The sequence below is a fragment of the Lepidochelys kempii genome, chromosome 11 (genome assembly GCF_965140285.1).
Source record: "Lepidochelys kempii isolate rLepKem1 chromosome 11, rLepKem1.hap1, whole genome shotgun sequence".
NCBI lineage: Eukaryota > Metazoa > Chordata > Testudines > Cheloniidae > Lepidochelys > Lepidochelys kempii.
Window position 1 is genome coordinate 65,943,782 of NC_136390.1, and position 25,932 is coordinate 65,969,713.

The window sequence follows — 25,932 nt, forward strand, 5'->3', positions numbered from 1 at the left end:
CCTTCTTCAAATTAGAGGCCTGAAAGCCCATTATCAGTTCAGATAACTGGCGGCCTACTGTAAAAAAAGAGCCTGTTGTCTTGGAGTCATTTTACCTCTCTGTTGCATTTATTCCCTCAAGCTTTTGAAGAATAAGACTTAACCCTGGGGAAACTGTTCTCAAGGCCGTTTGGACTTCTCCTGCGGTCTAAACAGCAATGCCATCGATTTTGAGTTAAACATATAACATCTTTAAACCACTGTTCTCTCAGTCTCAAAGAGAAGTCCCTCTAGGGGCAGCTTCCGCCACTCTTACTGATGCTGAGTAATATTTACACCTCAGCTGGGCTCACTAATTTCAAGATAAACACACAAGGAGTAAGGTAGTACTGAACATGAGCAAGGGTGGCAGAACCTGGTGCTTAGTTCGTAATTTTCCAGAGAACCATCCCCATTTTCCATCTGAAATCACCAGTCACTTTTATTCTGGAAATAACTGCCTTGGTTGCAGTGTTTCCAGATTGGTTTTAAGACGTACAGACCACGTATGGCAATAATAATACTTTTCATATGGTACTGCTTCGGCCCCAGATTTTCCCTCTCCTGGGAATACTGGGGATCTGGATGTGATTTCATTTCCAACATCTCCCTGTAAATGAATTGGTTAGTCAGCACATATACCTGTTTAGATGTGTAGTGATTTATAACAATCCATACACAATAGGTAAAGAAATAGATACATTTGGTGGCCAGTACAGGATTTTAGATAACTGTCCTCTGAAAAGAAATGAGCAGGTTAATAACATGTAAAAGTAAAAACAACAGCTGTCCTTTCTTGAAGTGATCCTTTCTCCTTAGCTCCCTCGGTGACACAGAGATACAATTTTCCTTAGAGTAGAGGAGGCAAGGCTCTTCCCAGTCAGAATCCATGCAACGTCCTTAGTTTTCCAGTCAAACGGCACACAATTCTAATGACATCTGTACATGATTTCTCTAAGGTCTCTAAGGTGCCACAAGGACTCCTAGTTGTTTTTGCTGATACAGACTAACACGGCTACCACTCTGAAACCTATCCTGAGGAGGAGACTTTTAAAAATGATTATGTTTTATTTCTGTGGAAGCATTCTGGTTTGGATCACTGGGCGGGAGAACCTGCCACGAACTTCCATGAACTAAAGGAGATAGCTGTCTTGTGCGCCTCAGACCTGCTCCAAATTGGCGTTCGATACTTGTTGACAAATACGCTGGAAGTTTCTAAATGTGGTTGCTGTTGCATACAGTAAGCTACTCCTAGGCAGTTCTCTTGCTCAGTATAAGACAATTAAAAGGGCTGGATGCTTTTATGATCATTAACAGTATTTGCAATTATACCTGTTCAGATGGGGTAATAAACCCCTGCTCCAGTGTGCAAACTGATCCCCTGCAGGTACCAAGGAGCAGTTTCGTCCAAGTGCATTATGAGAAGGGGTGGGATATTTGCCTTTCTCTGCAGCATTAGGGATTGACCACTGCTGGAAGCAGGGTACAAGACTTGATAGCTAACGGTCCGGTTTGGCAAATATCCTGATCCTAAAAGAGCAGCACTGCAGGAACGGGCTCGCACTGCGTATGATTGGTGCTTGGAAGCAGCAGAACACTGGCTGACAGATATTTTAGCTGCACTGCTGGGGTCAATTTTGCTCCCGCAATCGATCTAGCACAGACGCTAACAGACACGCTAGATGGAGTATGATTATGACTTTGCTGAACCAGTTCAGTTGTGGGCCAAATATCTGGAGAGGCATGCCATCACTGTTCCCTTTTTCTTCTTCTTGAAGAGTTCTGCTCAAGGAGGAAAATTTAAATACTCATTTCTACAGGAAGGCAGTGAAGCTGGAGAATTCTAAATTAGAAGGGGGTGGGGAAGACAAATTGATTCCTTTTCTCTCCCGGGGCATACTCAATGAGAGCCTGACAATGTTGGCAAGAAGAAGGACGATGTATAAAGACCAGACATCTGGGGCACTCATTATGACCATCACAGTTTAACGTAACTGCAGAGCGATACAAGTACATTTGAGATGATATAAGGATGTTTTTAGAAGTACTAGAAAGTAACATTTGAGGTTAACCAGATTATTATACTTTTTTTAAATAAAAGGGCCGTGCATAGGTATTTTCCAGACTCTTAATTTAAATCCGGATGTGTCTGATCAGTGGTTTCAAGGAATGTTCCCCCTTTTATAAGACGGGGATGAGGATCTCACTAGAACTAGCATTCGACTGGCCAAAGCTAATCTACCTGCTCTAGAGGCCAACCATACCTCTGTGTGCATGTTACTCAGGGAGCACAGAGGAAAACTTTTTGGCACCATCACTATGGGTGTCTGCCATTCATCTGCAGACTGGCATATCCTGGCAATGTGACATATTCATTCGTCTAATGAGTCCCGGCAGCATGGATGCTGCTGGATGAGGGGAAAGCCGAAGGTTAAAGTGTCAAACGACAAAACAAAAGACCCAATGCACGAGGAGCTGCGGCTCCATTCAGACAGGAGCTGCCAGTGAATATTATCAATTCAAAGTCCAGCTGCTCAGGGCCCTGCAAAATCCCAATGACTTGCTTCTTTCTAGTTGTTTAAGAACCCAAAGGCTGCACAGGGGTAATTTCCCTTTTCCCCTACCCCCATATTCTCCTGTTCCAGCCATGATGGGGAAAACAGGGGCCCATCGGCTCAATACTCCTTGCTCTGAACAACAGGTGGGGGGATTGGAAGGTTCATTGGCTATGCCTCTCCATTTCCAGGGCCTGATTAGCTGGTTGAGTATACTCATAGACTCATAGACATTAAGGTCAGAAGGGACCATTATGATCATCTAGTCTGACCTCCTGCACAATGCAGGCCACCGAATCTCACCCCCCCACACTCCTGCAGTAAACCTCTCACCTATGTCTGAACTACTGAAGTCCTCAAATCATGGTTTAAAGATTTCAATACAGAAGGGACTGAGCTGAGTTTACCTTCTTCTGCCCCTGAAGAAGGGGGGAGCAGAGGCAGAAGTGTGAGTTTCTAGTCTGCTCTCAGGCCAATGCAGCTCCATTACAGTTTCTTCTCAGGGCAGACTGTAAATGGAGAATCTAGACATAGAAGTAGTTGATCTGAATAACACTTCCATAGTCCATTAAAACCATCATCAGAAACCCTGCTCCTGAGGTAAGTTTCTCTCTCTTTTTTTAGTGTTTCTTCCTATCCCCTTCTCCTACATTTTTTTTAATTGTATAACTCTGATTTAAAAGGGCTGAGAGGAAGATGAATCTGCAACAGATCCTGGCTGGGTCTCTGTGATCTCGCTTTCATTTCCCTAATGGCGCTATTGTAATTAGATTTGCAAAAACAGCAAAAGGTCTCATTTTGAATGGCAACAGCTGTTGACATCAACATTATATTGAATAATTTACTGGTTTAATTTTAGCTGCAAAACAATAACATCCTCCTGTGGAGGATTACTTCACTGCATGAAGTGTTCTTGCTCTTCCTCTGCCTCAGACATAACCTATTGTCTCCTCATAAGAATATTTTTAACTCAAGTGCAAAATGATAACTGCTTATTTCTCTAGAGTTACTTGGGTACAGGATTTCTTAATGCTCATGCCACTTTCTGAAGCCTTGCCTCTGGCTGGTAAAAACTCACATCTCTTAAAAAGTGCTGACCTGGGGCCCGTTTTGAGAGGACTGCCATTAGAAAATGACTTGGTTCTTGATCCATACACACCAGGAGCAGTGTTTGAAGTCAAGTCCTCTGGCACGGGTGCTTTGTTTCTGCAATACCTGATGTCAGATGGTCTTTCAGATGACCCAGAAGCCTCATCTAGATACAGACACTTACCTGCCAGACAAAATGGCCTACATTTTCAAAAGCAACTAGTGATTTGCGGGGATCAACTTGAGAAACCTTAAAGAGATCTGATTCCAAAATTAATGAGCCCTCTGTCAATCGAGTTCCTTTCAGGTGCCTCTAGTTGGGCACCTAAACACTGGGGCACCCAAAAATCACTAGTTGCTTTTGAAAATTTAGAGCACTGCATCAGGTACCAGGTGCCATCAACAGATAGGGCAATTGATGGGGACAAGAGAAACACGGGAGGAGGAACAAGTAATTCAGCTGAATGACAATGGAAAGGGATGGTCTCAAAGGTGACAACAGAGCGGGGGAAAGAATGCATTTAAAAGGACTGTAATCCAGTTTGTGAAATCAACAGTACTGCTGACTGTTGTAGATGAATCCTATGGATAGTTTTGGACACTGCCTCTCTTCTGAATGTGAGAACTTTTTTTAACTGATTCGTTATAACCAAGAGCCACCACCATTAGAAAAATACCTCCCACTCTTCTCTCCTGGGGCCCATCTCGGGTGAGGAGAAGGCGGGAGAAGTGTTGCTGACCACAGGAATGACACAATGAGGCAGGGGACTATAAAATGTTTGATTACCTACTACTGTTTTTAATAATAGATACTTTGAACTGTCCCCATTTTGCCTCTGCCACTTCCAACTGCTGGTCTCTTGGCTCAGCTCACAAGAGGGTGTGTTGGTGAAAAGGCCACGTCAGCATTTGCACTTGAATCAGGCCAGGCTATGGCACAGGTAAGACAAATGCCCTCTAGCATCAACTTTCTATAAGGTGAAAGCGGAAGCCACAGCTGCCTCCCCTCTCCACTGGTTTTGTGTCTCAGCAGGAAGGATGATGTGGGGACTCGGGAGATCCAAGTTCAGTTCCCAGCTCTGGTACAACCTTGCTGTGTGGTCCTAGACAAGTCACTTAATCTTCCTTTGCCTCAGTTCCAATCTGTGAATTAGTAGTGACTCACTGGCACGAATCCATTCATGCTGAGATGTGATGATGGTCACCGTGAGAAAAGCCTCTACACAAATAAATATTCAATATGGTGTCTGTGTACATGCCAGCTTTCATGTACGTATATTAGAAACGCTTTCCATACCAGTGCTTGTTATCGGGAAGGTCAAGAGCACTGCTGCAAGAACCAATTCCGATAAGTTTGGAAGTGCAGTGCTAATTAGTCTACTAATTAGCTGCAAAACCTTAATGACTGGATTCTGGATCCTAAAACCAAAGGTGATGTCATAGCTGCGTATGCATAGACTTCCAGGAATGATAAATACTTTTCCTGGCCAAGCAGTAACCAAACAAAACCATTACCTAACATAAACGTTAAATAGCAACGCTTGCTATTTGCAGAACTCCAGCTTACCCTTGTGTGCAGTTTGGATGACAAGGGTGACACTCACGGTCCTCATCAGCGTATTTGAAAATGAAGCTGTTTGCCCCCTGTAAGCCATCAGGGCACTTTTCCACACAGTTGGGGCCATCCTTAAAATGGAAACACTTGGTGCAGTGGTCTGGTCCCTGGGGAGCAAGAGAGAAACGCAGCGTATTAGATTTACTCTACTATTTATTACCACGCAAGAGCTACTGACAATATGCTGGGTGCTGTACGCTCAAAGATAGAGGGATACATTTCCCTCGTAGCAAACAGGGATTTCGCCGTGTGACTCCAATGAGATCCTGGGGCACTATGCTGAAAATGTATTACATAGAGAATACTATCAGAGTGCTCCTTCTGGAGTGTTCCTATTCTGGAGTGTTCCTATACCTGGAATTTTCCTATACCACTGCTCAATATTAAACGAAGCTACAAAGTGGTCCTGATGGCACCTTGATGGGATCATTTGTGTCACAGGCTTATCTCCACACTGTATTTTGCCTGTGATTTCTGGTCCCAGCAATAGCATGCAGTCACGTCTCCCTCCAGGAGCTGGGGATTTCATTTTCATTATTACGCATGGAGACCTAAAGTTACAAACTGTAAATCAAGTCTCCTGAAGTATAAAGAAATAAAGTTTACTGGTCTTGATGACAAGCTTCATCCAAAACCAATGGAGTCGGGCCTACAGTGAGTTAGGCAAACTTATGTATAGTGCTACCAGCTGTCACCAAAGAAATTCTGTATGACGCAGAACCCAAGTGCCTTGCCAGTGGCCTGCTATAAATCCAAATATACTACACTGGTAGAAAACTTAGGACATTAATTTCCCGAATGGGTGAACTGCAGAGATTATAATAAAACAGATTGTGATCATCTATATAGCACACTCTGTAATCAGTGAGTCACAAAAATAAATAATGAGCCAAGTTCTCTCAGCCAATCTGTAACGACAAAAAGCCCAAAATATAAGCTCTTCCCAGATATTGGGGGAGGGATTGTATATATTCAAGTGCCCATGCAGTTCCTACCTTTTATTCAGACTGTGCACAAAGGGCAAAAATATAAGGATCACTTCACTTTCCCCACTACCAAAAAGCCTTTTCGGTGAGGCTCATCACCGGTTAAAGTGCTGCCAACAACATTTCATACAGCTATAAGGATGGACATGAGGAATTCTTTGTCCAGTCGGGTAATCTGCATTGGCAGAATGCAATTGCTTAAGACAGAATTTTTCTAGGAGACGGCAGGCATGGAGTAGAACAGGATTCAACTCAACATAGGAGGGGGAAAAACACCTCAACAGTGATCAAAGAAGGTTCTGTGGGTGTGTCAAATTTATTTTGCTTGTCACCATTTACTGCTGATGTATCTGAAATGGTTGTGAGTGATGACGGCAAAAGTCCCATTGGACAATAACATACGTTTATAAAAATGCCTACACTAGTGCAGCCTTACTAACCAGGTTACAGCTACCAAGTATTTATGGGTTTCAGAGTAGCAGCCGCATTAGTCTGTATTCGCAAAAAGAAAAGGAGGACTTGTGGCACCTTAGAGACTAACCAATTTACATAAGCTTTCGTGAGCTACAGCTCACTTCATCGGATGAAGTGAGCTGTAGCTCACGAAAGCTTATGCTCAAATAAATTGGTTAGTCTCTAAGGTGCCACAAGTCCTCCTTTTCTTTTAAAGTATTTATGTTGTGCTTACCGGCCCATAGCATGTGATCATGTTATCTTCCATCTTCTCACACTGGGGATCACACTCCACACACACAGAACCATTCGCAAACTCTCGGAATTCCCTGCGGAAACATTAGTCAGACAGGTGAGTGGTTAATGAAAATCAAGCTGGAACGGATCTGAATTTAATGGACTAGATCTTCAGCTGGGGTAAATCAACATAGCTTCATCAACTTCAGTGGGACTATGCTGATTTACACCCAATGAGGACCAAACCCAACACCTGTATTATCATTTGTTGAGCCCCTTTGGCAGGTTGTGTGCATATTAAGAAATAAGAACACCATCACAATCACGGGGCGGGGGTGTGGAACTGAACTGCAGCCAGCTGATTTCCACAGCGTGCCCCCCGCCCTCCCCCAGTCTCCCAAGCAGCGAAGTTGCAGCAGCTACACAGGCTGAACAAACCCTCCCAGGACCCTGCGAATGGACTCGCACGACCAGCCTGTGCGCTCTCCCAGTGACTGTTATTTGCGCTAGGTAGATAAAAGCCGGTTCGGCTATGTCTGCCCATGCTGCCATCACACTGTTGATTTCGGTGCAGACATACAGTGTGCATGAAACAGCTACAAACAATGAAGTGGTGAAGCTTGTGGACTTCAGCAGCGCCACTTCAAGTTCTCACGGCTGAGGATGTGGCCCTCATCGTTACTTTATCAACCTAAATCCGACGGGTTGTAAGTGCTCTCTTGGTGCCATTAGGGTTTATTATGGCAACCCAGTTAAGTAAGTATAAAAAGGAATCCATGGGAATCTTTCATTGAAGAGAATGTAGCATGAAATCAGAGGCTGCTTTAACTTTGAAGCAGAGACACTTCATGCTGACTCACTGCCCATGTGGAAGGGTACAACCTTAGCAGCCTAGCTCCACTGAAGCTGCCTACAGGGGAGATTGAGGGCCCTGGAGCCACTGCAAATGCATAGGACCTGCACCCAGACAGTTCAGGTCTCCACTGAAGGCCCCCAAAAGTTGCAGAGGTCCTGGAAGTTTTGGGCAACTGTATCCTTGCCCGTTGTGCAAGGGGCAAACACCATTTCCTTATCAACATGAACATGAATACCCTGGCTTAAAGGATAGCTCCTACTCAGGTCATGTGAACAGGACACGGTGCTTACTAATGTATAAACAAACATGTCTGGATTGTGGCTGCAGTGTAAATTGCAGTCGGCTTTACCCTGGCCTAAGTAGCAGCACAATCTGGCCTCACAACTTCATCTTCCCTGACTTGAATGCATGTAAAATTTTAGCTATAGTGTAATTTTGACAGTTTTTTTCTATGTCATTTCCTTGCTTTGAGAAAGAAAGAAAGGATTTTGCAATAGTTTAGTGTGTTTACAGGAAGTTCATTCCATTGTCTCTTTATGATAATCACATAAGCTGGTATCCAAGGAACAAAAAAGAACAGAAAGAAGCCATATAGTGCTTTTATTTTTAATTAACACCTCTTGGGGTGCAAAAAATATTAAAATCAATGAGGATTTGTTGATCCTTATTATAAAGAAATGTTGGGCAACATGTTATGTCATCATCTGGGAAATGAGATTCCACCCTCCAACCTTTTTCTTTTCTTTCTGTACGTATTTCATAAGTAACATAGAAAAATAACGCTTAAAGGTGCTGTCAAAAGACAGTTTCACGCAGCTATGTCTCCGTGATCTGTAAGACCCCATCCTCCCAGTGAAGGTCTATACAAACATCTAGAAATGCCATGTACTGTGGGAGTTATGGCAGGAGGGAGAAGGGCAAAGAAATCAAACTCCAAAATTTAGCAAGAAACAATAGCAAGGGCATATGAGAATCCTGCATTACCAAAGCTTAACTCTAAAAACGCCTGCAGTTAGCTCTGCCAAAGTCCTTGGCTTGGGGATAAGAAAGAAGAACATCATTACTAAGGAAGGACAACTGTGAAGCATGAACAGACTATGGCTCCATGAATGTATATACTCAGTTTTATCACTTGTAACATAACTATTGTTGTTCCAGAGGGAAACATAAAGAGAAAGGAATTGAGAATGTTTGGAGTGAAAATAAAAATGTATCTAGAAGTACTGTCATAGCTGGAGTACCATATGAACCCATCCACTTGTTCCTCCATCTCAAGGCCAGATTTTGAGTACTCACACCGAGTAAACAGCACCTTACTCCACGGAGTATTTCTGTTGAAATCAATGGAACTATTGGTGGAATAAGGTGTTACTCAATGTCAGGACATCAGAATCTGTCCCTGTGATTCCTGAACTGTCAACATAATCAATACCCTTTGGGGAACAAACAAGCAAGGGTGATGTCTTACCCATCATAAAGGTTACAAGATTCTATACAGGTCCTTCCTCTGCTGAAGCGTTTGCAGGACAGACACTGGTCTGGCCCTGGGCCCCAACAGCCGTCACTTGAGCACAAGTTGTTACACACCATTCCCTCTGCAGCTGAAAACAGAGAGAGGAATGAAGATATTTTTAGTGTCGTTAGCTATTAGATTGAGAGTATTACTTTCTAACACACCAGAAGGGAAGTCTTTCTCCCATCATCCAGACACAAAGAAGCTACTACCCACAGAATGGCCTCTTCCGCTCCCTGCCTCAGAGCAGGGAGGGATTCAGTGGTCTCCACAGCACAGCCCATGCATGGGATGCAGAAAGACTGGAGTGATCAGGCATTAACTTCCTAGACACCCACTGTAAATGTTTGCATAGTTTCCCCTTTCCCATTTCTTGCCGATGAACCGTCATGGTGGATCTCCTGGGCATTTGCCAGCAGGGGAAGATTTAGCAGAACAGTTACATTGACTGGCCCTGTCAATTTGGGGGGGGGGTTACATGCATAGGAGGGAAGGGGTGATATGCCCTCTCCTATAAAGCCTTGAGGCTGGGTTTTGCAGAAGCATTCAATGTTTGCCTAACTCAATTTTAAATCAAGTAGGATTGACTTCAATTAGTGTGGGGTTAGGCCAATGCTGGACACTTCTGAGAAATGCTTGCTTGAATTGGGGGTCAAGAGGGATTTATTTTTCAGGGGCCTTTATCCAAAATTAAATCCCTGCAGGGTGTCACAAGAAATCCATCACAGAACGTATGTTCTGAAAACAGCAATGAAATAACTTAATTAGACCTGACCGAGCTTAGAGCAATGCAAGCAGTTTTATCAATTTTTTATTGTTTACCATGTTTATTATGGTAGCTCCCAGGGACCAACTGAAAACAGGGCTCCATTGCACTAAGCACTATACAGCTGTAAAATCAGAGACAGCCCCAGCCCCAAAGAGCTTACAGTCTAAGCAGAGAAGACAAAGGATAGGGATAGGGGATTAACATATAGGCAGACTGACCAATGTGAAGACAGCAAGGAGCATATTAGTGTGGAGCCTTTGCTCTTTTTCTTTTTGACAGGTTTCAGAGTAACAGCCGTGTTAGTCTGTATTCGCAAAAAGAAAAGGAGGACTTGTGGCACCTTAGAGACTAACCAATTTATTTGAGCTGTAGCTCACTAAAGCTTATGCTCAAATAAATTGGTTAGTCTCTAAGGTGCCACAAGTCCTCCTTTTCTTTTTCTTTTGTTATTTAAACCCTTTCTTTGGAGTTATGTTAGGAGAGGATGAATCAGACAGAAAGACAAAGGAAGGGAGAGGTGTTGGAGCAAGCAGCAAATCAGTACTGTGGAGAGAACGCAGGCTCTCAGCCATTCCGGGCTGGCTCAGTTTATACTGATTAGACCAGCCCCTGATCCCTGACGGAGGAGGCTATCATTCTCCTAGATGTGTGGTTTTTTATGTCAGTTGGTGCCATGTGATAGACTGTGCAGATTAAAAAGCAAAGAGCTCTCTTTTAAATGTTCTGTCGCAATTAGCAAGTAGGAAGACCCATGATTTGATAAAAGTAAAAGAAGTGATAAGTGACAAAATACGTTGTTTGTTTTTAGGTAGAGTTTTACACAATGTCATAAAAAACACAGTAAAAAAATGAAACGTCCAATAAAAAACACACACATATTATAAAAAGAAAAGGACTCGTGGTACCTTAGAGACTAACAAATTTATTTGTTGATAGATTTCCACTCCATACGGCTAAATTCAGTGCCTGAATTTAGCCGTATGGAGTGGACACATATTATAGATACAGAATAACACCCACATCTATATACACAGAGTCACCCAGTGGTGATAGCAAAATTAAGCATAATTCCCCATACAGAATGCAAACGCTACTTTGGCGGTTGTGCAAACCCATGCAAGTTACTAGGGACGTAGCCTCTGGGTGTGTATTTTCTTGCACTGCCACAAGTGGATGATGGGTAGCAGTGTGCGGAGGTGATTGAAGAATGTCTTTCTCAGACTTGTTTTATCATACTGTGACAGATGATATTCAAGTTGCAAAGACAGGATGCATCCCTTTCACCTGCTTTGCTTGTCTGGTCCCTCCTTCCATCATCATCCAGCTTACTGCCTGCTGTATGTACTATGCCGCACTTCTTAGGGGGAAAAACATGTGCAATCACATGTTGCACAATGTGCTGCATTTTCATAGATTTCTCTTTGCTGGGCCCAAGCAAGAAGACAAACAAGGTATCTGAAAAGCCAATGACATAAGCAAGGACTGCAGCTCTGAGAAGCATCTTGTACCTTCCCTTTGTTCTTGAAATTGGATGCTATCCTAGTTCCTTGGCTTATAAAGCTTGTGGAATGCAGTTCTTCATTTAAATTATTTCTTTTTCCGCGCAAAATGTTTTTGTGGGCTTCAATGCTGAGAGAGGCTTATGGTATTTCACTTTAATCTCCTTCCGGGGACTGCGTGGAGAACTAATCAGAGTTAGTGTCCTCCAGCCCATGCGTAAAAGCAGCTTCAAAAGGCAGGAGATTCACTATTGAGCTTGTCACCTTGTACAGAGCTAATGCTGGTTGAGAATGGCTACATTATGTGATATTGTTGGTTCCACAGAATTTGTGCATTGTCTCATCCATTACTGTACAATGTAACACTCAGGATACTGGAACTCTACAGACATCTAGGACCAAGAACAGGACACAGATTCATCATGTCTGGAAAGCTTATGCTCTAATAAATTTGTTAGTCTCTAAGGTGCCACAAGTACTCCTGGGTTTTTTTGCGGATACAGACTAACACGGCTGCTACTCTGAAACATGTCTGGAATAGTTTGGCAACTCTCCTCTAAACTTTTTAGGCTAGAAAAGAGTAAAAATATCCACATGCTAAACAAAAAACAACTAAGTAGCATTTATTGCAGAGGGCTCAGTTACATATTTCCTTCTGTTCCTCAAAGCATCAATCAGCTACACCCAAGCAGAAAGAAAACTATTAAAGTTAATAATAATTCCAGATGGCTATGCAATTTTTGTTTGAACATGTTAATTTTGGCTGAAAGCCTATTTCATCTACATTAATGGCCCTGATTCTCTTCTCGGTTACACTATTGCATAACAGGATAAATGCTTCTGAAGTCAAAAGAGCCAGAATGATGTAAAGCTAGTGTGAGAGCAGATTCAGCCCCAAACCACCTCAACAGCATTCTAACCGTAAACCTATATTATGTCGCTTGGTTCTCAAACAGCTCTCTAAGCTTATTTTTCTAATATTCCCAAGCAGTTTTTGATATTTCATTCAGTTTGCCTCTTAATAATCTCCTCCAAAGTCGATGGATTTGCACTAGCCCTTTGTATTTTAGGCACTGAATCTGCACCCACTAGCAAATGTCGCACGTATTGTAGACAACACGATGCTTCCTGTTACAAACATTCTTAGACATTTGGTGTCAGAGTGGAGGCCTGGACACGAACGATGACAGCTCCGCGGTAGAGATGCCAGATTCCCCAAGCCACTACTATTGATATCTTGGCAAAAACACCATCAGCACTTCACGGCTGGATTACCAAGTGTGAAAAATTGATCCACTGCTTTTTTACTGAGGTGTGGGCATGGGCTGTGAGTTGGCATGATACTGATTTCCATTTGCTGGTTTATGGCAACTCTCCACTGTTGAGAGCAGCACTGAAAATATGAGATGCGAACTAGCTACCACTGAGTAACCCCATGTCATGTCAACCAGACAATCCATGTGCTAGAGAGGAAATATCTGGGGATTTATGGTGCCCCTGTCAACTGACCAAGACAACAGAATGGATTAGAAGGAAACAGAACAGCCCGCCCAGACCTACAACTGGTGATTGTGCCAGTGACCGAAGCTTAAGCTGCAAACATGCTTTAAGGTAACACTAATGAAGACAGCAGTGCTCTGGCATTCACCTCCTCATGCATAACACAAGGTGGTAGGGCGGAGATCCTAGTTAATATAGGAACAGACCCTGCATAGCTCTTACTCTGGGGCTCAGCGTAGGGGGGAGAAAGCTCGGAGCAGGGAACCTCCACTCACCCATATGTGGCCTGTATAATGCCTGAGCAGAATTGCAGTCCCAGAACTCAACATAGGGAGTCCTCCTTAGCTACTCCCTGAGGAGCATCCAACACTCTAAAGGGAGAATCAAGGGCTGGAGAGCAGGCAAAGCAGTCGGTCTGCCACAGCTACACACTAGACAGAGGAGCTGGTTGGCCACACAGGGGGAGTATGCTGCAGCCCTTTGAGGGGTAGTAGTAATAAAATAGTGTAAACAACATGCATGTCCACTTAACAGCCCCTTTAACACTACCAGAGTAGGTAAAGGAGCCTTAAATGTAAATGAGAAACAGGCCTACAGTTCTTTTCTCTGCCAGAGACTATTTCTAAACATAAACGGAAACAGCGCTCTGCCAGGAGTGTCTGAAAGTTTGACAAAGAAACAAACTGTGTTAAAGGAAGACAAAAAATCCTCGATTCACATAGAAAATAAACTGTTGAGTAATCTTTCATTAGGAGCCTCGTTTCCCCGTCTCCTTTGTTAAACAAAAGTTCCACAATAATATTACTCAGTTAATTAAACAAGCAAGGAAAAAGTCAATTAGGCCTCAACGTTTTATGAGCTTAATTGACTGAAAACACTACAAACTTGCTGCTTCTTTTCCAAACAGCTTACAGTGAAGGGGTTCCAGCTAGGGGGAGGTTTAAATTCTTGCTCATTTACACCGCTTTATTGAGCTCGCTGATTGCTTTTCCCAGTAGCTGAGAGAAACAGCTGCAAGAATTTCCTGACCTGTTGCTTAGTCTCCTGGGAGTGGAAATCATCTCTTATGATTTGTATCATAAACAGAATCATAAAGTATCATTTACAAGACTGGCGAGAGTTCTGAAAAGAATATTAACTAGGACAGGTCTATTATCCAGGGTGATCTGCGTCCCAAATGGTACAGAAGAGGTAGATTTCGGTTGTTGTATATACGTGGGTGATTCCTCACTGAGGTTGCTGATAGCCTTCCCAAGCTCTTCAGCTCATCCAAAACAAAGTTTGTCACCACACAGGATCTCCCAAAGTTGTGGTTTGGACCAAGCAATCATGGAAGGGACTGCTGACTAACAGACCTCCCATTCTATTACACCCCTGAGTATGTTAGCAATGTTTTTAATAAAGGACATCAAAGCATTGACTTGTTTTAACCATTCTTTAGGGGGAAAAAGTCATTAATGTGGAAAGTTTTTCAGCTGTAGTGTTTCTCAAGGAGCTTCATGTACAATACAGTACTGTCATCCATGGATACTGAAAATCACATTGGTTACCAGGCAGCTAGATAGATTGGACTAAACTGGATAACAAAATACCACTCTTGGCAGCAGGAGAACCATTAGGTTTTTTCTGGTTTTAAATAGGTCTCCAGGAGAAGAAGTGAACGGAGCTTGAGCAAAGGACAGAGTTTATAAAATGCAGAATCTGAGCACTTTGAAAGCATTTGCACAAACCCCGCAAAACATGCACGATGCTCCACCAACTTCACGTCAGCAGTGAAGTGTTCATCCCAGGTTTAATTCCAATAGTTACTTGTTGTCTCCAATCTGTATTTCTTCGAAGTATTTTTATCTGAATTTTTCCTGACCCTACTCCTTACCCAGTTATACCACAGTACATGTCATTCACATCCCCAAGCTACAGGTGAATCATACTAATTAAACAACATATAGATTGGTGATCTCCATCAAATTTCAGCCACTCATATATACAGATTCCTTGGACTGTACCCATAGTATTAAACTTTATTAAACAAAGTTACTGTATCAACAGAATAATAATAAATAATAATAATTCAAGATATTGGATGACTCAATAGCTCTTATCCATGTCTAAATTTGATGATGACCCACAACATTTAGAGAGGGGTCCTTCATCTAATGTCCCGATCGAACAACAATAATTTGACTATCCACTCAGCCAACAGTGCACAGGAATCACCATCAATAAGATGTTTGTTTTCTGGGAACGAAGGCAGCTGAAGAAAAGTGGCAGTGGTTTGACAACTTATGTTACTTTAGGTCTCAGTCCCGCAAAGACTTATGCCTGGGTGTTACTTTACATCCTGTGAGTAGCCCCATAATGTGAAGCACAGGAATGGGATCTTGGTTAGCTAACTAAATATGTATTAGACAGAATATACATTAAAGGGCTAAATCCGACAAATGGATGCATCTGGGAAGATCATTTGCAGAAACTGGCCCTAGAAAAGGATATTTTAAAGATATACTTAGTATTGGGTAAGTATCTTGCTTCACTGAAGGAGGCTGTTGTCGCTTTTTAAAACAAGACTTTATAGCAGGCGCTCATTTTGGTGACGTAAGTAAATAAGACTTAATAATTGGCTTTGGCATTTAAGAGCACAAGAAATCAAAGTCTCACAGTTGTGGTAAGGCAAATACTTTGCAGACATTGTTTTTATTAATTAATTAATTTAATGGTTGATTTAAGCACCTGTTAAACAATTTTAAAAATAGCTGTCGTATTTTAGTTCCTTTGGACTGCTCCGATTTCCAATGCTTTCTAATGCTAAGACTGAGACTCTCACTTCAGCTTTGCACAAACAAACGGTCAAAAAAAGGCAGCTTCCCATTTGCTTATTAATTAGGTTTCATTATATTGAAATTATTACGTCTTTACTTTTCTATGTAATTAGAATGTGGTTTTTTAATATAAATTCTTACATGGGCATTTCTGCTTAAATAGCATGTATCAATGTAATGAAATGACTCAGGACAGAAGATTGAGAGTCTTATCAAACTGAAACTACAGAGGAATTTTAGGTAGGCAAAATGTAATTACCCCACTTGGAATCTCAACAAGATAGGCCTATTCACAGCCCATGAAAAGAAGACAGGAAGTAAGAAATCACTATTTCCAGGTGCTTATTACTAAGCCATAAAAATGTGTTCTGAACTGAAACTTGGTAGGGAAGGATTGAAATTTTGAGATAAATTTTGTAAAAATGCATTAGTCTGGTCTTTTCGGGTTTGGTTTGGTATTGGTCCTCCTGTATATTAAAATGTTCTTTTCTTCCCCATACAGTCAAAGCTAGGGTGACCAGATGTCCCGATTTTATAGGGACAGTCCCGATATTTGGGGCTTTTTCTTATATAGGCTCCTATTACCCCCCACCCCATCCAGATTTTTCACACTTGTGTAAGCAGAGTCAGGATGAGCTCCACCCTGACATCTGGTGGTGAGGTGTGGCAAGTTGTGGAAAAGAACTTCAGGGGCTGATCTCATTTGCATAGGCACACCCACCCCGCCTAGCATGAGCCCATAGCTGCCCAAATGGTCACTTTGGCTGCTGTGGGATCCCCAGTGTCTCTGTTATTGGGGCACGAAGAATAAATTGTTATTATCCTAGTTATGTGAATCAAGGACAGTGGAACTGTACTTAGCCTTTTGTTATGATGGAGGGACTCACCATCAACTAAGTAGCATTCGCTAGGCAAGGGACATGGGTTCCAAAACTCTGTGAATTGAGAGAGAGGCTGGGGACAGATATTAATACTTGGTGGCATGGGCCCCCTGGTGAGGGCCCTTACATGCTAATTGTACTTCCTCCTCTCTCCACTGTGGAATATCAGAGCTAATTTTGATTCCATTGGGAGTCTAGTTACAGGCTGCTGAGCTGAATTCACTTTGGACCAATGGTGCACCAGCACTACTACAAGCTGAAATCACAAAAGAGCTGAACTTACTAAGAGCTGAAATCACTGAGCGTTGTGTTAAGTCGTGGGAGGGCCTGAAGATATATTGCGGAGCAGTTCGTGGGACGGCTGGAGCGTCTCATGGGACGGCTGGCAGAGCAGAGTGGCTGGTGGAGTGGAGTGATTTGCGGGACAGCTGGTGGAGCGGAGCCGAGCCCCATGGAGAGGTGGGGCAATCGGCTTTGGACCACGTAAGTTGCCCCTTAACCCTCCCCCCCATCTCCACCCATGTTGGGAGGTAAAGCTCCGCAGATAAACTTCCAAACTCTGGCGCTGCACTGACCAGGGACAGAGACTTTTGGGTTGTTGGACTCTTGGGACTTTGGGTGTCTTTGGGTTGCTGGACTCAAGAACCAAAGGGAAAGGAGCATGCCCCAATTTGCTTGGGGTGGGTTTTTGCTCATGGGTTGTGTTATGAATCCTGTTGGTGGTGTTTCCCCAACATAATGCCACATTGTTTCTCTCTGTTATTAAAAGACTTTTGCTACACTCACACTCTGTGCTTGCGAGAGGGGAAGTATTGCCTCTTGGAGGTGCCCAGCGGGGGTGGTATATATTTGTCCCAGGTCACTGGGTGGGGGCTCGAGCCGGTTTGCATTGTGTTATTGGAATGGATCCCCTAGATACCGAACCCGGCCCTTGTTGCTGCCAACTCTGATGGGCAGAAGGGTTACACTTGCTATCCGGTCAGCCTAATCAAAGCACACAATACATTTAGCTTCAAAAGATGTTACTGCTTATGACAGGAATTCATTTTCATACAGATTTTCAGAAAATATGCTTATATCCTCTCAATGGGCTTGCACAGGGTACAAGTATCAAACCCAGTATGTTTCCACAGGGTAGAGAGGAAACATGAAAATTAGCTATTTAAGTACATGGCCAAAGACCAATCATTTCTTCATGGGCAAGATCCAAAGCCCACTGAATTCAGTAGAAAGACTTCTATTGACTTTATCAATTGACTCAAATCAGGCTTTATTACAGTGTAATAATTTATTCAAGTTTCTAATTGGCTGCTGAATTGATACAATTCACAACAAGTAACAGTTTATCTCGAAAGGTTTCATTAGACACTGAACGAGCCTATAAAACTGGAAGATTTTAAACAATTTTTTGCACGAAATCAATCTTTCTAAATTCATATTTAATGAATGCTCTCTGCTGGCATTATGTTAAGAACCAGTGGGCCCAGTGCTGGAAAAAGGCAGCAGACCCTTTATTTTAGGGTGATAAGCTGGTAAACTTAACTACCAAACTATATTCCCTAGAAAAAGCTTTATAGTATTTCACTTTTTACAGTGAATTTTCATAAAATATTAAGATGCATGCACACCATAAACTATATCTTATACTGGATTTATACTAGCAATTAAAGGAAAAGACTGTATTCAAAGAGAGCCCTATGCATTGCATTTAGGATAGTACTCCAGAATTCATTTTAATAGAGCTGGATAATTTATTGAAACACCTGACAACACAGCTGCCTGCTGGAAGATGCCCATTCAACACCCCTAGTCCCAAACAAGTTTAGTATCTAGCATGCTGTGGTTTTTTTAATGTAATTTCTGGATTTACCACTGGGGCTATGCAAAGAGATCCACCCACTGTATTTTCAACATTTCACAATCAGGTGAAATGTATGGGGTTAAATTCAGTTCTCAGCTGAGAGGCTACAAACACCCATAAATGTCCCAGGAGTTGCCTATGTGTTAAAAAGTAAAATGTGCTTCTATTTATGTTTGCTATGAATTTTTTTCTTTTTTCCACAAAAACAAGAGATTTAAGTACATAGCCAAAGGGGTAAAATAATAATAATAAAAAAATGCTATGTGAAAATGAAGCTTTTCTGACAAATAGATGAAAGTTTGCTCAGGAGTGAATGTGGAGAAATTCATAATTTTTCCATATTCACTGAAAAAGAAAGTTGTTTTGATAGAAGAAACAGAGAAATTTTATGCTAGATCAATTCTGTGCACATTCACTAATTTTTTTACGGTGCAGTGTACCCCCTACCAGTCAGTCCAGGTAGTTATATGCCCCTCATCACCATGTAAAAAGAAAAGGAGTACTTGTGGCACCTTAGAGACCAACCAATTTATTAGAGCATAAGCTTTCGTGAGCTACAGCTCACTTCATCAGATGCATATTGTGGAAACTGCAGCAGACTTTATATATACACAGAGAATATGAACCAATACCTCCTCCCACCCCACTGTCCTGCTGGTAATAGCTTATCTAAAGTGATCATCAGGTGGGCCATTTCCAGCACAAATCCAGGTTTTCTCACCCTCCACCCCCCCACACAAATTCACTCTCCTGCTGGTGATTGCCCATCCAAAGTGACAACTCTTTACACAATGTGCATGACAATCAAGTTGGGCTATTTCCTGCACAAATCCAGGTTTTCTCACATCCCCCCCACCCCCATACACACACAAACTCACTCTCCTGCTGGTAATAGCTCATCCAAACTGACCACTCTTCAAGTTTAAATCCAAGTTAAACCAGAACATCTGGGGGGGGGGGTAGGAAAAAACAAGAGGAAACAGGCTACCTTGCATAATGACTTAGCCACTCCAAGTCTCTATTTAAGCCTAAATTAATAGTATCCAATTTGCAAATGAATTCCAATTCAGCAGTTTCTCGCTGGAGTCTGGATTTGAAGTTTTTTTGTTTTAAGATAGCGACCTTCATGTCTGTGATTGCGTGACCAGAGAGATTGAAGTGTTCTCCGACTGGTTTATGAATGTTATAATTCTTGACATCTGATTTGTGTCCATTTATTCTTTTACGTAGAGACTGTCCAGTTTGACCAATATACATGGCAGAGGGGCATTGCTGGCACATGATGGCATATATCACATTGGTGGATGTGCAGGTGAACGAAACCTGTCATCACCATGTGTATCTTATGTGCAGCAAAAAAAAAAAAAAAATCTGAATTTCTGCACACACATCTATCGTCTGCCGCGAATTATCACCTGAAAGCAACATCGGGGCACTGGCTTGTCAGCCCTAGCTAATGCTCTGTTACTCCTGGATGTACACTCTGCACAAAGGATGACTGAATCATATGAGATAGAAAGGAAATATTAGGACAGTTCTTCTATTCCCCAGGAGGACTGATGCTGGATTTGTCTCTTGTTCTAGTCCTAAATGAAAGGAGTGACTCTTAAAGGAACCCTGTGTTATTAAGTGGTATTCACCCTTCAAGGCAGCAAATCCCACTTCAGATCTGGTCTAATTACAAGGCTCAAGACTGATACTTCTTTGTGTTTTGTCCAGGATAGTTTTAGATCTCTCAAACATTTGGGCTTAATATTAGGCTGAATGGTTTCAAAGTTTTCCCAGAAACATTTTGCACTCAACAATGATTCAGTTACCAGTAGAACAGTACTAAACCAATAAGTCGGACAAAACTTTTCTCTGCATGTTATCAGCTGCCATCTTATTCAGCCTCTTCAAACTGTAGATGCTCCTTTCAAATCCCTGACAATTTTGCAAAGATCAAGCTTGCTCAATCAACCTGCTGCTTTTGCAAATCGGAAGAAATTCTTTATTGCCCTGACCTGAACCACCACCCTAAAAGGTGCTCAGGCCTTTATTCCTATTGAATAAATTATCAGAGTGAACACCAAATGGTTCATGTTTTTATGAAGCTGCAAAAACATAATGATGGGCCAATGCTGATGATGCTGGAGATTAATGTGTACTTCCTGCCCAGGATAATTCTCTAGTGTTTTTCAAAGTGATAGAGATCCAAAAGCCCATTCTCTTTATCTCCATCCTGTTTCATCATTTTTTTTCCAAAATATCTTCTAAAAATTATACCTACATTTGTATACAACAATCACATTTTAGATCGGGGTGGGCAAACTACGGCCCGCAGGCCAGATCCGGCCCATCAGGACTTTGGATCTGGTCTTTGGGCCAAAAAGTTTGCCCACCCCTGTTTTAGATGGTTCACTACCTGATTTTTAAATGCGAACATCCATTAAAAAGAATCGTTCTTCAATATTAATTGAAATGGTTAATGTTATGGAAGTATCTACGGGGCACCACTGGTTCTGGGGATGGGGCAGTAGACTGAAACTCAGAAGACTTCAATTGTATTTCTGACTCCGCCACCGACCAACTGTATGATCTTGGGCAAATCACTTCATCTCCCACCCTTTGGTTGCCTTGCCTATTTCGTACCCGACACTGCAAACACTTACGGACATGCTTAACATTACTGTTGTGAGTATTCCTATTGGAGTTAACAGGACTAGTAACAATAGTTAAGTTAAAGCACATGGATAAGTAATTGCAGGATCAAGACCTAAGACCGTTAGCTCTTTCTCTGTGTTTGAATAGCGCCTAACATGGTTGGGGCCTCTAAAATGTTTGTATAACAAGAAAAAAAAATGTAATACCACTAATATAAGTTACAAAGATAAGGAATGACACAATGTAGTATTAACATCTGAATGCAATATACGTATCTTTTTTCAAGTTTGCATATATCTTAACACAGAATTAAATTGTTTGTCCCTTCTTTTGCTGATACGTGAGCAAAAGTACACAACAAAGATACAGCTTTTTTCAGTTTCTCGGTCACAAACTTCTCTGGGTCATCCAGTATATTAATCATTAATCCTTTGCATATCTCAAATTTCTATCGGCTTGCTGTTCCTATCCTCCTTAGTTCTTCAGACTGATTGCTCTGGTTTGGGGGCCTGTTTCTGAAAACACTTCTATATGTGGGCAACTTCACTGAAGTTACTCACATGTGAAGTTCCAGGATCCTAAAGTCTTCATCATTTACCAAGGACTTTCTGAAATATCAGCAGTGATTCAGTCCCTTTAATATAAAATTTCACAAAATATTGATCTATTTCTGCTGAAAAACACTTTTTATTATGGCCAAAAAATGGTGATGTTTGTATTTTCCTCTGACATTTTCTGGTAGTGTTTGTATTTTCCATATAAATCCACTGACATGACTCTACACTGCAATAAAACAATCTGACAATGGATGCAGGCTTCCATCTCTGGATAGGGTAGGGAATTCCATGTTCTGATAGCTTTTGCGAGTTCAAAACCTCCTGAACTTTGAGATTACATGAAAGGGTGAAAAGCTACTCCTAACAGCTAATATGGGTGTACTTTCCAGCTCCCCAACCATTTAATACTGTGTTCAACCTAAGCCTCCAAGCAATCAAAGCCTGTGCAACAAATGAGAAACTGTTCTATGAAGTGAAAAGCACCCCAGCGCACATATGCGGCTGGGTTCACCCTGGACCATTTATTTTTGATTGTCTTCTTACACATGGTCTCCAAGCTCTAACAACCTTGAAGCAATGTTGAACTGTTATTGTATGAGGTATGGGGCTCCCTGTTTTTTCCTGCTCATCTATTTCTTGCTTGAGTTTTTATTTTGTGGCAAGACAGGAGGGAGGGTGGCTGCTTCCTTGAAAAGAAAGGATTCAGCAGCATCCTAGCCAGCCTATTGAACCCAATCGGCGGTTGACACGGTGTGACCCTTTCAAAGCACTCTTTATGGCAATACTCAGTGTGGGAGAGAAAAGAGAAAGCTTCTTGTCTCCAAAAGGTTCATAGAGTCATATATTTCAAGGCCAGAAGGAGCCATTAAGAGGATCTGGTCTGATCTCCTGCATAACATAGGCCATATATTTCATCCCAGTGATTTCTGCATCTAGCTCAAGAACTTGTTCTTACTCAGGCACCATATTACACCATCTTGCAGTTGGCCCAAAAAGTTCTCTCCCCCCTGAACCTCAAATGGCCAAGAATAGCCAGTCACAACACATACAATTATTTTGAACACATGCCTCTTACTAGATTGCAGGCATACAGCCAGATCCTTGCCACTTCCCCACTGCCAGCTCAGGCAGGGGCAAGCAGCCAGGAAGCCACCATAATTGAGCATTCCCTTGTGCAGGATATAGCCGGCATAACCCTAACTCTCACCACAGAGTAGGGATTGGTCCAGGATCAGCTATAGCCAGCGCTGGGATAATTGGAGCTGGCATTGCTGGAGCACCGTGCATTCCAGTAACCCTCAGCCGTTAGACCAGCAACTAGGTGCTGTTCCAGTTGGCACATCTGAAAGCAGCCAGGAGGTTACTCTAAATTATGGTGGGGCCCAAGGTGGGGTTTCTAACAATATGTGAAGACTGATGAGATGGTGGTGCTAAAAAATGTGTGCTTTCTGCACGCGGGACTGGGCTTATTCAGCATTCAAGCCACATTCACAAGCTTAGAGATCAAAGGGAGAGCCATGAGACTGGGGAAACACAAAGGAGGACCGCAGTCCGACAGTCTAAGAGAGCACAAAGCACAAGTGTAACATTTCTGGCTGGCAAAGGCACAAATCCAGGAAATGTCACTTAAAGGGTGAAGTAATTTAATGAATCTGATCTCTTGGAAGTGCACTAGCAGATGCTTACAATGAACTGTACGGATGCCATGATGTGGCTGCCTTCATGCAAATTCCTGGCCTAATTTCAGTGTAGCTATGATCATGTTGTCTGCCACACCGGTACAGTGGTCTTAATCCAGTTTCTAACAGACATGCCACTCTATCAGCACTAATTAGCACCCAATTGGTAACCTTCTCAGAGAGGTCTAGGAAAGAAAGGAGTGAGAGTGAAAGAGATTAACTCATCCAAATATTCCTCGATGTTAGCCCTCTAAGGAACTTTGGTGGGGCTATAGTTTTCAGTGCTGTCAAACAAACACCTTTTCAGGACCACTACATTCACTTCACATTTATTGCTTTAGAGATTGTAATTGTGAAACTGGGTTTCTAACAGTGGGAAGCTCAGTGTCCGAGAGTCAAAACATGGTGAGCCAGCAGCATTATCGTTTTTCAGTTGCTCACACCCGCATGCTCTGTAATTGCCTATAAATCTCATCAGAGGCAAGCTGGGCCAGATCCTCAGCTAGTGTAAATTGATGTAGCTCCACTGACAGCACTGAATGCAGAGTGACACCAGTTGGGAATCTGGCCCACCATATCACATTCGTTCTGTGTATACACCCGCAAACCCATAACAAACAAAACGTATGCATTGAGCAGAAGTACTTACTGCAGTTCTCAGGCTTTTTGTTTCGGTGGATCACTGTCTTTTGATTGGGCGTGCTGAAGAGGCTGGTCCAGTTGATGGTGTGATAGTAACACAGGTTGGTATTGTCAGTGACGTAGATGTTGCCAGCACTGATCTGCTTCAGGGACTGGAACTGTAGAGAGGTAATTGCCTGTTGCTTGAGGATGAGTAAGGAAAGGCCGCTGCAGGAGCAAACATAAGCAGTGAATAGCCCTGGAATGTGTGATTTATCCCATGCATGAAGTGACAATGGCACGTCTTACCTAAAAGGAGTATTAATAAAGGACAACTCAAGAAGGGAGTTTAGTTTCAAGTGCTTCCAATGCCACATACACACAGCATGGTTCAAAGATTCATAGCAGGTCAGTATAGTTACGCGGCTGTAAAGCAGTGAATGAGCATGTGTGTAAGAGACACACTGAATGTAAGAGACCACAAAGCAGCCTTGCTGACTTGTCTAGTGGAGCGGGACTGTGCTATCAGGGGTATGATACTATAAGCTGTGATGCTCCTGCTCCCGCCCTGACTGGAGGTTTACAGATGTTACTGGCCTCTGTGGCACATAATACAGTTTCACCCACTCTCGCTGTTTTGAGTTCAAGTGCTATGCTGACAACTGCAGAAAAGAAGGAAGGTTTCCAAAAAAAGAGGGGGGGAGTAATACTGGGAGCAGCTATAAATGAAAGAGAATGATGCGGTCCCACATAATGTGCAAAAGTCCTCTCTCAGGAGTCACATTAATGCCAGCTATAGTAATATGAGAAGAAATGATTATTTTCAAGAACATTCCTCCAGAATGCTTTCAAGCATTTGGGTTTGTTTTTTTTTTCTTGTATCAAAGTATCTGGTTATCTCCCTTCATCATAGGAAGAGTACGAGTTCCCTGTGCAACATGGAGAGGCTGATGTACATTATTTTACAGTTGAAAATGAGTGAAGCCAGAAATCAGGGTATTCTCTAGATTACTTCATGTATTTTAATGATTGTAATTGTTTTCCAGATGCTCTAAATGAAAATTGCTACTTCAAAACTGAATCCGGGGCTGTAATTCAATCTCAAGGTTTCCCTGCTATTCATAATCTGCTTGGGCTGTCTATGATATCAGGATTTCCTAACATTTCATTCCACCGGAGCCAGGGGTTGCTGTATGTATCATATAGATGTATTGTCTCACTCCCCCATTATGTCTTACTACATTTGCTCCCTCCAACAGCTACCTCTCCACATCAGTTTTCATACCGAACCGACACTTGACACAGGGGAACTGGCAAACTATTGCAGGTGCCATATTTTGCAACGCTGCCGGGGGCAGCTCAGTGATCATCCCTGTTGTTCTCTTCTACTGCCTTTTAGGAAACAATATGCACCCTATCACGAGTGCACTGTGAGAGAGGCAAAAGGCATCTGAGTCAACACAGTCAAGTGTGATATTCCCTTACAACGGAACACGGTATCTGTCATAAATCATAATCTTCAGAACTACTGCTACTGTTTCATGAGTCAAAGGTCTGGAGCATGAGGAGCAAGACTGGGCACACTGCACGTTCTATCGTTCATGGTATTGTGGGGCTGGGGAGTGGATTACTGTGGCAGGAAACTGAGAAGCAATGATTTTTAAAGCAACATAATTAACAGGGTCAATAGCGTTTGCGCAGTTTAAAGCTGTTAGTCCAGTGTTAGTGAATACATTGGTAATTGAGACATATGCTTAGTGATTATGCAGTTGGTCCTCATG

General features: G+C 42.4%; 1 protein-coding gene across 6 annotated transcripts in view; it reads right to left on the bottom strand.

Annotated features, from left to right (window-relative positions):
- Nucleotides 1–25,932, bottom strand: part of ERBB4 (erb-b2 receptor tyrosine kinase 4) — a 974,133-nt gene that overhangs the window by 203,601 nt on the left and 744,600 nt on the right. For all 6 annotated transcript variants that reach the window (XM_073306718.2, XM_073306716.2, XM_073306720.2 and 3 more), the window contains exons 12-15: nt 24,180–24,379; nt 9,278–9,410; nt 6,952–7,045; nt 5,230–5,384 (exon numbers count right to left, since the gene is read on the bottom strand). In XM_073306718.2, coding sequence (XP_073162819.1) covers nt 5,230–5,384; nt 6,952–7,045; nt 9,278–9,410; nt 24,180–24,379 — 582 coding nt within the window. The remainder of the gene's footprint in view (nt 1–5,229; nt 5,385–6,951; nt 7,046–9,277; nt 9,411–24,179; nt 24,380–25,932) is intronic.